At 40.2% G+C, this 14,601-nt stretch overlaps 2 protein-coding genes across 3 annotated transcripts; one reads left to right on the top strand and one right to left on the bottom strand.

Moving 5' to 3' along the window:
- Positions 1-548: 548 nt before the first annotated feature.
- chrne (cholinergic receptor, nicotinic, epsilon) lies at positions 549-7,146 on the bottom strand. The gene is made up of 12 exons (XM_026328296.1): positions 6,972-7,146; positions 4,388-4,521; positions 4,131-4,175; positions 3,884-3,993; positions 3,616-3,771; positions 3,411-3,511; positions 3,131-3,331; positions 2,603-2,717; positions 2,379-2,493; positions 2,092-2,299; positions 1,663-1,796; positions 549-1,507 (listed from the first exon to the last, which is right to left on the bottom strand). The coding sequence occupies exons 1-12, from the start codon at positions 7,033-7,035 to the stop codon at positions 1,340-1,342; spliced, it is 1,551 nt and encodes a 516-aa protein (XP_026184081.1). The 5' UTR covers positions 7,036-7,146; the 3' UTR covers positions 549-1,339.
- Positions 7,147-9,547: 2,401 nt separating this feature from the next.
- Positions 9,548-13,466, top strand: gltpd2b (glycolipid transfer protein domain containing 2b). Of its 2 annotated transcripts, none has more exons than XM_026328298.1 (4): positions 9,548-10,113; positions 11,779-11,828; positions 11,990-12,168; positions 12,263-13,466. In XM_026328298.1, exons 1-4 carry the CDS (start codon positions 10,044-10,046, stop codon positions 12,861-12,863), a joined length of 900 nt encoding a protein of 299 aa, XP_026184083.1. In that variant the 5' UTR covers positions 9,548-10,043; the 3' UTR covers positions 12,864-13,466. The 2 variants fall into 2 exon arrangements, with proteins under 2 accessions (XP_026184083.1, XP_026184082.1); XM_026328297.1 differs by having other exon boundaries at positions 11,779-11,837.
- The last annotated feature ends 1,135 nt before the right edge of the window (positions 13,467-14,601 follow it).

The raw sequence follows: 14,601 nt of genomic DNA, 5'->3' as shown, positions 1-14,601 counted from the left end.
TGAATATTGGCTTGAGGTGGTGCTATTAATGGAAAATGATTGCTGTCCACTCTGGTGTAGTACAGTTTCACCCCACATGGTGGTGTTAAACTACCCCTAAAACCAAATTTTGAGGAGTTTGTACATTTTATACACTTCCCACTGTACAAATAGAAGTTTCTCAGTTGACAGACAACTGCTGCTGAAGGATAAGCACACACACTCAAATTGTATTTGCCCATAATGCTACTCTGTTAGCAAAACATAGTTTTCAGGTCACCAGTCCATCAAAGGGCCACATAGAGACAAACAACCTCACACACTCACACTCACTCCTATGGGCAATTTAGAGTCACCAATCAACCTGACATACATGTTTTTGGACTGTGGGAGGAAACCAGAGTACCTGGAGAAAACCCACACAAGCACAGGGAGAGCATGCAAACTCCACACAGAAAGGTCCCTGATGGGTTTTGATGCAGGAAACTTCTTGCTGTGAGGCAACAGTGCTAACCACCAAGACACTGTGCTGCTGAACATACTTTGTAATAAAATGATTAAATAGGTCATCATGGACAAAATAAAGTATTTATTTAAAAACATGGCAGTATTACCATGAACAAGACTTTCTAATAAATAAGTAATAGTAAGAACAATAAGGCTTCAATGCAGAACTGGCTGGCTCAAGTTACACACACAGGTTCAACACATAAGACATAGTACATGCAGATAAACCTATCCAGACTTTAGCAATTTGGTAGAGTGATATATAAAAGTTTCCTATAAGGCCATAAACAAATGTTACTACACCATGTATAAATTCAATCCTTTCACTGGTTATTGAACCTTCTGTATTGTTAGTTAGGAATACACTTCTATACAGTACTTATGGTTCAATTTAATACATAACAATGTCATAGTAGTTCTTCACTGTAACAGAAATGACTTTCTCTGTATAGCAATGAATCAGCCTCAGCATTTTCCTTGAAATATGCTTAAAATTTGACGTTTAAACTTAAATATGCACTGTTGAGTGCTTATACCACGTGACAGATATTAATACACTTTGTATGATATTTTTTCATAATGATGATTAAAAGATCACTTTTACACTTTACTATTTACACTTAGATGAAGAACTTAAGAGTTAAGTTGCCTGTTTGAATGAAAACCCTCCTTCCTGACAAGTGTTCACGCTGAGATGTGAATATAAACACAGACAGGTTCGGTGCTACATCTCTGTTATAAAAACTTTGCAGACTTAACCCTGAATCAATCGACTGGGACTCAATAAGAAAGACTGCCCAGCTTTATAGGACAGTGACCCTTGGAACGGTTTCAACAGAGTGAATCGATATTTTTAACTTGGGGCATATTTTTTGTTCTGCCCAGGAAATGGAAATTCTGGCACCTGGTTGAAGTGTCCTGTTAGGAAGATCCCCACTGTGCCAATGATGAAGAGCAGAATGGCAGCCCAGAAACACACCTTGTCAATCATCTTCCCAATCAATACCCAGCTTTCAATTTCCTTTAATTGGAAAGAAATTTAAAGAAAGATTAATGGACTAAAACAACAGATAGCCTAAAGGAAATACAGACCAGAAAATATATAATAAATATATTGATCCAAAGCGTAATTTAAACATCACGATCTGTTGGTGAAGCAGGAAAAGTAACACTCACAGATCCAATGTTATTTTGTTGTCTTGTACTGTCCGCAATGAAGTTACAGGCATCCACACACTGTTTGATCTCAGGTGCAGCCTGGGCTAAACTCTTATACAGATTGGCTGTGCTGCTGACATCTATACTATCCACTGAAAAAAGGAGACATGGACAGTTAGACCGTGAGCACATCATTACCAAAGACAGGTGCAGGCATCGTTGATGGTGATCAAAGACCAATAAGCTGATGAAAAGCAAAAAAGTGGCAAATACAAAGTAAACAGAAACAGGAGATACAAACCATATAAAACTACACCATGATGTTTATACAGAATGACTGGGGCTCTTAATGAGTTATTCGTATTTAGCACACAATGATCAAAGTTAGCAAATTCCAGTGGCGCACACTGGTGTGCTGGCTTGTAGCTGTAGAAATAGGAGTCTTACCAATTGATCGTGTGAGACCATGCCTCTCTCTTTGCTTGTCAAACATCATTTCACTGCGAGGTTGTTTCAGTACATACTCCTCTGCTCTCTGCATGAGGCCGAAAGAGCTGCGTCGCCGCTCCCTCACCCCATTTACCTCTGTTGTCACCTCACTCTCATCCACCAGCGGGGACATGCCCAGAAATCGAGGTACCATCTCTAGGAACACCTGTGGCAGGCAGTAGTCACTTCAAATGCAATAATTCTTGAAAAGACAGATTTGATTGAATTGCACGGGATGTACTTACATGTTTGATGGTATGAGACATGATATGAGTGCTCGGGCTACGCAGGGAGAAGTTCAGGACCACAATTTGATTAGTAGCAATGAGGGTAGTGACACACATGACAAAGATCAGGTACCTGAGGAGGACAGTAGACATGATCTGTGTTGAAGAGAGACTCAGACTTTATGGATTAAAAAAAAAAAGCAAACCCTGCAGAAATCTGCACAGAGCACACTCTAACTCACTTGCCAATGAGAGGGACTGAGAGAGATGTCTCAGGGACCTTCTGAGCAATAAGAAAGAGGAAGACAGTCTGAGCCAGCAAGACAGAGATGGCCACAGTCAACTTCTGTCCTCCAGCTGTGAAGGGGACAACAGAGACACCACATAAAAAAAAAAAAAAACAACCACACACTGCATGCAGAAAATTATATCTTTTATATTCAAGTGTTTTTTATGTACAATATATATATAATAATATGAATTTGTCTAAAACATTTTCTAAATTAATATATTTAATTTGGTTTAAAATTTTCTTATTCAATCTGTATAATAAAACAAATAAAATGGGCAGTTCTAAACAATGGCAGTTCTTTAGGTAGTTTTTGTTATAGTCAGCTTAATAATAACTGATAGAAATTATTATTAATTTTTTATGCCCAGTTACAAAAATATTGTGAAACTTGGTATTTGTTACCATTCTTCAGATATCTATAATGTTGCACCCTTTGAAAAAAATAACAAATAATGAACTAGGCACTGGCCTTACTTACCTTGTGCAGGTAGAAAGTAGGCCAGTACGACCAGTGAGGAGATGAGTGAGCAGGGCAGGATGATATTGATGATGTAGAACAGTGGCTTCCTTTGGATGATCACATTGAAAATGATCTCCTGATATTCCAGGTCATCTGGGGAATAGCGCGTGTTGATCATCTTCCTGGCTGGACGATGGACGATGGCCCATTCACCATTCTCTGCATGATGACAATGTAATAAGCTGTAGAGGAGTAGTGTGTTTCAAATATTAAGGTAATGAATGTGGATATACTATACCTGTGAAAGCCGCAGGGTCAATATCCACCCACTCAATAGTCACACCCTTTTCATCAACGGCCAGAGTGAGGTCCACTTCATTCGCACTGTATGTCTGGGATCTAGAGTTGCAGAAGAACAGAACATGATAGAATCAAACTGATAAATCAGAATACTGATATAGTGTTTGGATCAATTAATTAATAATAATATAACTGTGCCACACCTGAATGCTAGTGTGCAGTTTTGATAATCAAATGGGAAGTATGTGATCTCAATGGCGCAAGTGCTGCGATAGATAGCTGGAGGTAGCCAGTACATCCAACCACTGCTGCTGATCAGTACATTGGCATAGTAAGCCACATCGAACTTGCCATCAATGCTTCAGAAAATAAAGAACAGCAGAAAAAGTTAACACCAGTCTTTCAACAACCACCTCAAAACTAACCAAAAAAAAAAAAAAAGGATTTCATTCCTCATTGAAACTCTCTTACTTGTTTTCGAGGACGATGTCAGGAAGCCAAACAGTGTTGTATGGCACACGAATAACTTCAATGCCATAGTTGTCAGATGAGTTCCATGCAAGCCGAAGATCTTCCCATTGCTGTAAATGACATTTGAGAGAAACATGACCAGTGACATTAAAAAACAAGACACAGGAAAAATGAATGTTACTACCAAAAGTCTTTTCAGGATTTCTACAAAGATTGAATCATAAGTATGAAGAACAGGAAAACTTACAATCTCAATCCAAACATTGGTCGTAAGAGTCTCCTCCTTTTCATTCTGTGGTATAAATGAAGAAATATTAAAAGTAAAATCACACACTGTTAAGTTACCTTAGTGACCTGACAGCCACTCATGTCTAAACTCTGGTCAGAATGATTCATATTACTGTCATGTGGGAATGAAGGTGGACTTGTGGCCTTTTTGTAGATTTTATACTAACTCACACCCTTTGGTTATTGCTGTAACAAGTGTGATGAATGAACTCTCACCAAAGAGATAAGGTTGGTGAGGGTCAGCTTGATCTGAACCTCAACCTTGTCTTCAGGACGAACTACTGGGCGAATATTCTTGTTGTAGTTTTTGAACAAGTTGCTGATCAGCTGCGACTCCTCATTGCACTGCACTGCATTCAGGACAGATGAGAAATGGAGTGAGGCATGCTAGATTTATATATGAATAATATGTCTCAAGGAGAGGGGGAGACACATCTGAACAAGTCAATGAGATGGGCCAAAGAACCGTATCATGATTTACCAGGTGTCCAGAAACTAATCTCTCTGCCCTTACAGTCACAGCCATGGTACCCTTATACCATTATCCTCTGCAGCACTATGTTTCAGAATAAAGATAGACTAAAAAAGAGAAAGGCAGAGTTTATTTCCAACCCCTTGCCTCTTTCCTCCCAGCTGTCACTATCCAAAGCTCAGGTTACACAGCAGGTGGGAAACTCTAAACTAGGACTTTAAGTCACACTCGGGTCATCTACAAAAATCACCATTAGGCATTATTAGTACATGTTACTGGTAACATATACTACACAGCTGTAAAGATGTCATCCCCTATGATCAATTCATTCCCTGGTCTGCCTGGTCCAATCAGGCACTAATATGTCACATCGTTTACATCACATCTTTAATTCTCCCACGGGACAATCTTCAGCATGTTGATCGGATGTCTAACTTCCCAAGGTTTAGACAGTTAATTGCTGAACATGTTAGAGCAAACCACAGATGTGACAATTAGTGAAACTGAAAATGTGATGATTCAAGATAAGGTGTCTGTTGTGGAAAAAACACTTGGAGGCAAATCAGGTCAAAGGACGGCAAATTTAATAGGCAAAGCAACAGGCAAAGCAACAGAGTCACAACAGAGCATACGTTCTGCAGAACTGGTCAATACTGATTGACCACGAGCACAGAAAATGATCAGCTTTTGTATCAGTTGAACAGCATTAATTTACACATCAGTCACTCACATGTAAATCATGCCGGCAGGATGGCATACATAATATAATTAGCATCTCCATGACTTTCCGTCTGCTTCCTTGTGACTACAAAGCCGTGTTAAAAGTCTTTGTTGAATTAACATAGGACACAGAGGGAGGTAGCAGACATTTGTCTGTCAAAGTATGAATTTCCCCAGTGTCAGTCTCTAGTGTTTCACTAAAATCTACCAGCACTGCAGGTGAATGTCAATGTGATCATCCCATGCTATGATTTAAACAAATGAACTACTGTAAGTATGAGAAACAGTGAGTAGACTGATTCTACAGTGACAGAGAGAAACAGACCAGCTTTACTCTGTAAGTCTTTGGAGTTGCACAATATCTGATATGTATATTTGTACTTATAAATGCAGTTCAGTCAGCTGGATCTGTTCTATCATTATGTAGATACAAAGTACAGTTAATGTTTAGCATCTGTGATGTAACTGGTTGCTTCCCGGAGCTAATACTTAAGCCAGAGTAATGATGGGAAACCTGAAGTAGAGGCTGACCACTTAAGGGATTAAAACAGTTAAAGTGTGGATACATGGAGCTGCTTGGAAGCTGAAACCTGCATTATTAGATAACACTGGCTGAAAGTGGGAAACCCAGTTGAATGGTTTCCTTTGTCCAATGCATATTTCTATTCATGGAGCCCATTTTAAACATGAAATCGATCTAGCAAGAGGAAGAAAGTGTCAGGACTGTCTCTCAGCAGGCATGCTTACTAAAGGAGTTCAGCTCAGCACATGAACCCTGTCATCAGTCAGTTGAATCACATCACCTTCAGATCAAAACAACCCAAGAGAGCAGAGCAGAGTTCATTGCAATTACCCCACCAGCTAACATTACACCTCTACACCACATAAAATCACTGTGGCATAAGTAAAACTCTTGCATTCAAAATGTTTCTTCAGTAAAACTTAAAAAAAAAAAAAAAAAAAAAAAAAAGTATTAGCATCAAATTCTACCTTAAGCACCATAATGAAAAGTACTCATTATGAAGAATGACACGTTAATGGTCAATGGTGAATGTCTGTGTAGGCTACATCATTTTAATGTTACAGTTAGTAAAGATGGATATAATTTAAATTGCCTTATATGCCTATAATTTGTAGTGCTTTACATTCTGCTGGCTGTCATATGTGTCCTATAGCTCCGACCAGCTCGACAACACAGGCGCACTCTCACTCACACATCTCCAAACCGTGTGTAATCCATATTAGCAACAGCTGGAACAGCTGGATACCTTCATTAACTATTTAAATCGTCTGAGTCAATACACAGTTTACAAAATCATTAGTTGAATAGAAAGTCTGCTGCACCTGTTCCTGTTGTGTTTTGGTTTGTTTAGGTTCAGGTTAAAGTTAAGACGACAGGGAAAGAGACACAACAATGTTATTCAAGAATAAGACCTGTACATTTTAACTTGTCCAAAGTATAGACAGCTGTTTGCATGAGGTCAGTTAATGTAGTTTGAGTTTTAAGGACTGGTTGAGCACTGATCTGATACTTGCACACGACAAACAGAAGATTATTTTTAAAAATAAGAGGTCAGTCATCCAGAGGTTTGCGACTGCGCCACTTACCCTGAACAATTAAAGCCCCCAAAATAATTCCAACTCCACAAAATATCCAAAAACGTGCTGCCATTATATTCAAAGAGCCCTCCACTGCACGGCACCGAACTATATTTAATATAATAAGTCTGAGAAAGTGAGACAAGGCAAGAGCAAAGACAGAGAGGAAGAGTCCTAAATCCCCCACACCAGACCCCCTGAATGTCCCCACCACGGCTGTCGCTGCCCAAGGCTCAGATTACACAGCACTAAACCAGAACCAAGTCACTCTCCGGTCACCGACAATAATCATAAGCATGACCATTAGACAACAGCTTTCTGAGCTGATGCCAATGATTATAGTCCATTCAGTCAATTTTCTTTGGATAAAACATAGGTAGTAGTGAAACCTTATTCTGCCTTATGCTTAAATATCCCTCTAATGTTCCAGGTGTTGGAGATAATAATAGTTTTACTTTAATAGTTGTCGTATTCCAAAATATACTGTAGAGTTACTACTGTATGAGGGAATCAGTTGGGGTACATATTCAAAGTGATGTAGCTTATATGTCAATAGAATTAGGGTCCAATACATACACCCATGGGTGAACAGGTGACAGTCTGTGCAGGCCTGCTCTCCTACAGCTGTGTGGCCACATAGAGCAGAAGAAAGTCAAAGAGCTTCTGGACATTTTACTCATTTCAAATCATAGACTAATTTTGCTATTATAATTAGTACTGTGAGTAATTTAAGCAGTGTTACTCTGCAGTGTCAAGGGCAAGAGATTGTTTTTTGGAATGTACCATGTGAGTTGCACAGTATGTGATGTACTTCTAAATATACAGTTAGGGAATCAGAGATGAGCTTCTTTAAGGTAACTGGAGCCTCCAGAAGGCAGATTATGTGTCTCACACTCAGTTAGAGCTCAGAGACAGTAGAACGTCTGGATCTGGATCTGGTCCATTCACACTGCAGACATGCAGTATACTACTGCAGCACAACAACATGAATCTTTATTTACCTTATTAGCACAGACAAATAACAGATCAGAGGCCAAAAGTTTTTCTTTTAAAACTTTTAAATAAACCCTCCAACAATGATTAGTTTAAGTTGTTTATATTTCTCCAGTATAACCAGTTACAACGAAATCCACTATTTGCTTTTGTACAGTAGCTTCTTCTGAACAACTGCAGCCAAGAACTTTCTTTCAACTGCCCTCAGTTATATTCAGGAATTCTTTAAAATAATTGAAATGGAGGCCATTGTCAACCAGGCCTGTATACCTCTTTTATAAATAGTGTTATAAATATAGCCCAATCCAGATAAGCAGGGGGTTCAAACCATTGTATGGTTAATGCAGCTGGACCAAGAGCTGTATCTGAATATGCAATGACAACATTTTTTAAATTGGCAGGGCCTGTTGTGCATGCATACACAGTAACATTTAAATCCCCATCAGTCTTTAAATGCACTGCAGCAGATTGAAAATCTGAATGCTTGTTGCAAATTGAAATTTGAAACTTCACATCAAGGCTGCCTCTGTTTTTCACTAAACATTTGCTCTTGAATGTTGACACTATTGTTATTTATCTACAGCAGCTTGGGGAGTTCTATGTAAACTTGAACTTTGCACTTCTGTTGAAGCCTCTTGAGAGTTTAGGAAAAAATTAACAAACAGCCAAATTGGATTAAATGGGCAATCCTGGTATTGATGTTAAAGGTTAGGACTCTCCAGATGTTGCTCTCCAACAAGACAAAACTGTGACAGTAGCAAAACTGAAGGGGTCACGTGTCTCCCCTGATCAGTCTCTGCCTGTTTGAAACGGGATCATCTCTTAGTTGCACAGAATAAAAGCCTCATGACTGCCCCTCCCAACAAAGTAATGAATGCCCCTGCTTTCACTTACCCTTGTTAAGACTCTTTTAATAAGCACACATGTGGTTTGGCTCAACTATGGAGTTCAATGTCTGTGCACCTCCCCCCTGAGCAGCAGCAGGAGCAAACCTACTCGACCAATCACCAAGTTCCCCAGAGGTGAAAATGATGGGAAACTAAACTTTATGTGCCATGTCACTCCTCCTGTCTTACTGACATATCTCAGCCATTAGATTGAACTAATTCAATTAAATCAATAAATAAGACGTGCTGACAGGAGCAAGGAAATTGCAGTTTGTATATGTTAACACAGTTAACTGCGTTTGCATATGTTTTGCAGAGCTGCAGATGTGTTTGTCATATCTAGCATTAGATTAGAGTGCACGTTTTGTTATTCATTAACAAACATGAATTCTGTGTCACCTCTCAGCCGCCAAAAGGAGATTGTGGTGTCCCACAAATGAATCAATACAGATGTTTACTCTAGGTTGTCATGACTGTAATGAAGTCCAGAGAGAGAACAAGAGGAGACAATGCAACAGCCTACATTAAATACTCGTATTCCATATTATATTCTCATTTAAACCATCATGTTCTCAGAAAGTTGTCAGCACCAATGTGTGGTGACTGTGTAGGTGCTTCCAGGGATGTTTGTGAGAGAGCGAGAGAGAAGGGGGAAGAAGGGAGGGTGGTTGTGGGAGGAGGAGAAAGAGCAAGTGTGTACTTTTGCTGACTGGGAATATAGCGCTTACAGAAGATAAGATGAATCTGGAGGAAGGGTGTTACTGCAGGACAAGCTGCGTTATCAACCAATGGCTGATCTCTGAACCCTCAGATTGAACAAGACAAGAAGAAACACGCAGTTCAAATCAGTTCAAACAAAGCCGCGATAGAGTGAATACGTGACTCAGAGGGAATCAAAGAAAAACACAAAAGGAAGAGAAATAACAGGCTGATTGAAAGAGGAAAACAGCAGTTGGAAAATAGAGTTAAACATCGAGGCTCTTTGGAGATACAGTAATGGGCGACGGAATCTGAGGTTTTGGGGAGGGCTATGAAAGATTTTGAGAGGACGGGTCAGGAGGTCAGAAGCAGGGGTCCTTTAGTAAATTGTGGTGATTGCCAGTGCAGGGAGACAGGGACTCATGTGAGAGCCAGAGGAATTAAAAGTTAAAAACAGAGTAGGAACAGAGAGGAACTGGCAGACACCAAACTGGACTTCAGTATGGGTGTAAAGTGCAAGGCTGCTGGAGCGGTCCTAATCCTGCTGCTGTTCCTCGGCTCCCTGTGGCTCCGTGAGTATTTCTGTGTGCGAGTGCATGTGTGTGTCTGAGAAGAGGCAAGAAAAGGCCTGTGAACCTGTTGGGATTTCTGGTTTGTCCCTTTGATTTAAGCTGTCCAGTTCAAGAGAAAGCACAGAGTCCCAAATCATAATGCTCTCTACATATACTGTTGGTATACAGTCCTGTCTGTTCTTTCAATACAGTTCAACCCTAAATGTAACTTAGATAAAGATCTGACCATATTTTAAGACAGATTCTAAAATAAATACAGGCTAAAGGGTTTACTTACTTTTTTCTTGCTACTGTGTGTGCGTGTGTGTGTGTGCGTGTGTGGTTTCTATGTTGACCTAAGATCTATACAATCTCTTCCTTGTGTGGACTCTACAGGCTTAAGTTCAAGAATGTGTCACATGGTGGTCACACAACTTTTCTTCACTTTTATGCACAAAAAGGAATATGATCTAACTTGTTATTGAAACGTGTGATGACTGTCAGATAATAAATACTGATGTACATGTTCGTACATAAACCTGCAATGCATCCTCTCATATCTGCATCCTCACTGTAACTTAAATTTAGATACATCTCTTATTACTTAACTGAGATTTTTGGCAACATCTGTAGTTGGACACCTTCAAGTTAGAAACTGAAATTAGACAGGCTGCGTTTAATTTGACCTGAGGAAGTTTGCATGGGACTAAGTGGTTATTTCACAGGCTTGTTTGTGGGTTAGTCTGCAGGCTCAGTGACTTAGGGTCTGTGTAGTCTGGAGACCTGCAGGGGCCTTTGAGGGAATGTCACACATGGTCCCTCCAAAAGAAAGCTGGAAAACAGAAGAATTCCTTTTCATCACAATACGCAGATTAAAGGCCTAGATATGAAGCTGAATATGCTGAGTGCAACATTTCTACAAGAGCGACTTACATTATCCAGGTGCCACAGCTCCAAATGAATCGAAATGTTGCTCCATAACTGCTGCTTTCAATTCTTCGATTTTGTCCATTTAAAATCTAAGTTTTTAATTACAAGAGTGGAAATTCTGCCTTCAAAAATAATCGTCAAAACGGACGTGACTTGGAATTTTCACAGTAAAAGTTCCGTTGTAAAGCTTTGTTCAGAATTTCCGTTGATCGTTTTAGGTGACCATCAAAAAAAAATCTAAATCCACTGTGTGTTTTTTTGTTTTCATCTAAAAGTAGAAAATCTAATAAACAAGAAACACCAAAACAGAAAACAAGTCACGTTTCAGGTATCTGTTTAGATGCGTCACCTCCGCCACACGCATGCGCAGACTGAACAACTGTGTTCACGCACCTCGAGGAGGCTGAGGCCAATGAAAGAGTTTTAAGGTGAAAGTGAAATTTAAGGTGAATTTTAAGGAATCGAGTCCTGTTCATGAGAGATGATAAGAGCCTGTTTGGAGTTGGAGTCACGGTCACTACTGGAAATAAAAACGTCACGAATTTAACTCCACAGTCTCCTCAGCAAATACTCTTATAAAGTGCTGCATGTCACATATTTGCGTTATAATTTCTTTAACAGTAAATGCATCTTACTTTTGTTATTATCAAACATGTTGATGTGCTAGGAGCATTGACAAGACTTTAAATGTTCATGTGCCTCAGCAACAAAAATGTTTTATTTATTTATTTGTTTCTTTTTATAATGTCTCTGCAGAGGGAGGTCTGGATTACCACTGGGAGTCATGTTTAAAAGGTTATAATCAGGTGAATAAGGTAAGAAGTACAAGCCAATGATAAATCTGCTCATCAGTTACAGCTTTGCAGCAGATGGGCAGTTTTAATAAAGTCAATCACTTATTCGTTCCTTCTCTTTTTGTCCCGTCAACCGGCCCAACACTCACACACCTCCCATCCCCCACCATTAGCTTCACCAGCTGTCCAACAGCAGTGGTGCTGATGGGGTTGAAGGCCCACAGCTCCTGGAGGCGTGTCCTGATCAGACCTTCCAGGTGTCGCTGCTGCTCTCCCACCTGCTGGCTGCACCGGCCTACACCTCTGACGTGCTGCTGCATCCTTATCTGTCCAGCTGGGATGAGCTTGTCAAGTATGATCACACAGCAGGAGCACATAGACAGACATAGATTCATTTACCGCCACTAGAAAGAATGAAGTCATTTGTGTTACTGTTATTCCCCCAGGTTTATGGATGCTCTGGGCCCGATGGTGGGACTGATATCTAAAGAGATAGAAAGTAAGACTTCTACAATCCGTCAGCTGGCCCTGTTTGCAGATGAGAACCGTGAAGCAGAGCTGGGCCCAGACATTCGCTCAGTAAACTCTATTAATGCAAATGCAGAAGACTCACAGCACACAGGAGCTTACCACTCTGTGCGCTCCATGATCGGAGCGGAGCTGAACCGAGGTGTGGTGGACTTCCAACACCAAACGAACTCTGGATGCCGGACCCTTCTACGTCTGCATCGTGCCCTGCTTTGGCTGAAGCTTTTCCTGGAGAAGCTGGCTGAGACGCCGGTGGCCGGCCGGCTCAGGAGCCCCTCAGACCTGTGCCGCGAGGCCTACCAGAGCACCCTCGCAAAGCACCACACCTGGTTCGTCCGCAGAGCTGCTGAGCTGGCCTTCATTGCCATGCCAGAACGGGTTTTCTTCTTCAGGTTGGTGTGTGTGCAGAACCAAGAGCAGCTGAGAATAGTGCTGAACAGAGTAGTTCAAGCCATTGTTGAGGTTTATAACAGGACTCAGAAAGCCCTGGAAGAAAATGGCATGCTGGACCTGCCATAGAAAGGAGACCAGACTAGACAAACTACTGTTTAACCACGTTTTGCACCATCCCTGAATCTAACATGTAGCTACAAATGTGGTAAACTCAAGGAAACATGAGTGCGCTTTTGCTGAACTATAGCTTACGTGTGATATTTTTCCACAGTGCTGTCACCAATCAAATAATAAGTTGCTTTCAGTGTGACATTCCTCATCTAATTTCATGAGACAATAAGGCAGCTGATAATTCATTCAGACTGGGTAACCACAGACTGAATTATTTAAGCTGATGGACAGAATAACATGATCATAATCAGGAGGTAATGGGTCCCATCAAATGGTACAGGCCATGTTTTGTGTCTACCTCTACCCATATGGGAGATAAGTGTTTTTTTTAACATAGAAAATGGCATTAATAATGACTGTTGGTTTTATTATAGTTATTATTTTGATGATTTAATATGCTACCTCAGAAATTGTGGGAATAATCTCTCTTAGTTAAAAACAAACATGAATATGATTCTTTACTGTAAAACGTGGTATGAGTGTGTATGTTTCTCAGATTTACATGGTAAGTTTTTGTATAATTTTCACCTTAAATGATTAAATACCGGTCAAATGAAAGGAGAAATTCCAGTTGCCTGTTTTGTTGCATAGTCCAGCCGGGAGATAACTGTGACATTTAACTAAATGCCACTGAACTGTTGTGCAATGTTATCCACCCTCCAGCAGAGGTTCCAACGCTCTAGCTACAGACTCATCCTTACTTTCCTTACACCATGGTGGATATAATCTGCTCTGGGTGACCTTACCTGGACACATTTTGTGGATTTAGCCCAGTGGCCATAAGAACAGGTCTTGATCTGATTCATATTCAGATCTTTTTAATTAATTAGAATTAGATTTATTTTGATTAATTTATTGAACGTGTGCGTAACAGTGATTAGTATGCACAAACTATCCATCACTGGCACTTGATCAGACTATTTTAAACTCACAAATACCTCTAATGCTATGTAATCCTGGCTCTCTCCCCCTTTCCTGCACTGAACTCCCTTTTTTCTGAGGTGGAGACAGCAAAGAAAGCAGAGATAAGCACAGAGCCTGAGGCTGAACAGGAGAGAGGAGCTGGTTTAAGGTCAGTACACTTTAAGGTCAGCTACACTTCAGCTGTAATCTTGTCACGCTGTACCGGTGGCAGATTATAATAAAGCTCCCAAAGGAAAAAATGTGTAACCTAAAAAAGCACTAACGTACCTTCGATCTTAGGTTGACCAAAATTATACAACTATGAAAACATATTTATTCTGATTAGCACCAACTATCTGCTGCACAAGAATCCAGACCAGACTTTACTCTATGACCTTTGACCTGTCATGTGCATAGAATAATGACCTGCTGGTGGTATGTCTACTGCGTATTCATGCTGCTGCGAAAAATAAACTGCAGAGATTCATTTCAGACATTTTACTCTACTTTAGATTTTTTTTGTCTTTCACTCTTCACCATGTACCAGCATCCAGAAATACTGTAGGTAAACACTGGTGCTATAGGCTGTAAAGATTATGAAGAGAGGGCTTACACTGGATCATATCCACCATGTGTTATACTTTTGACACTCCATCGCTTCTTTTTCTGTCTAGCCAATAATAAGATCTAATGAAAGGATCAGCACTGGCATGACAACCGTTCCACATTAATCTAATGTCTGTCCATCAATTATAATCCCTTCCCTCCTGCTATGATGACGCCAAACACC

The sequence above is a fragment of the Mastacembelus armatus genome, chromosome 14, assembly GCF_900324485.2.
Source record: "Mastacembelus armatus chromosome 14, fMasArm1.2, whole genome shotgun sequence".
Taxonomy (NCBI): domain Eukaryota; kingdom Metazoa; phylum Chordata; class Actinopteri; order Synbranchiformes; family Mastacembelidae; genus Mastacembelus; species Mastacembelus armatus.
The sequence above is the reverse complement of the archived record's forward strand: the minus strand, read 5'-3'. Positions and strand labels throughout refer to the sequence as shown.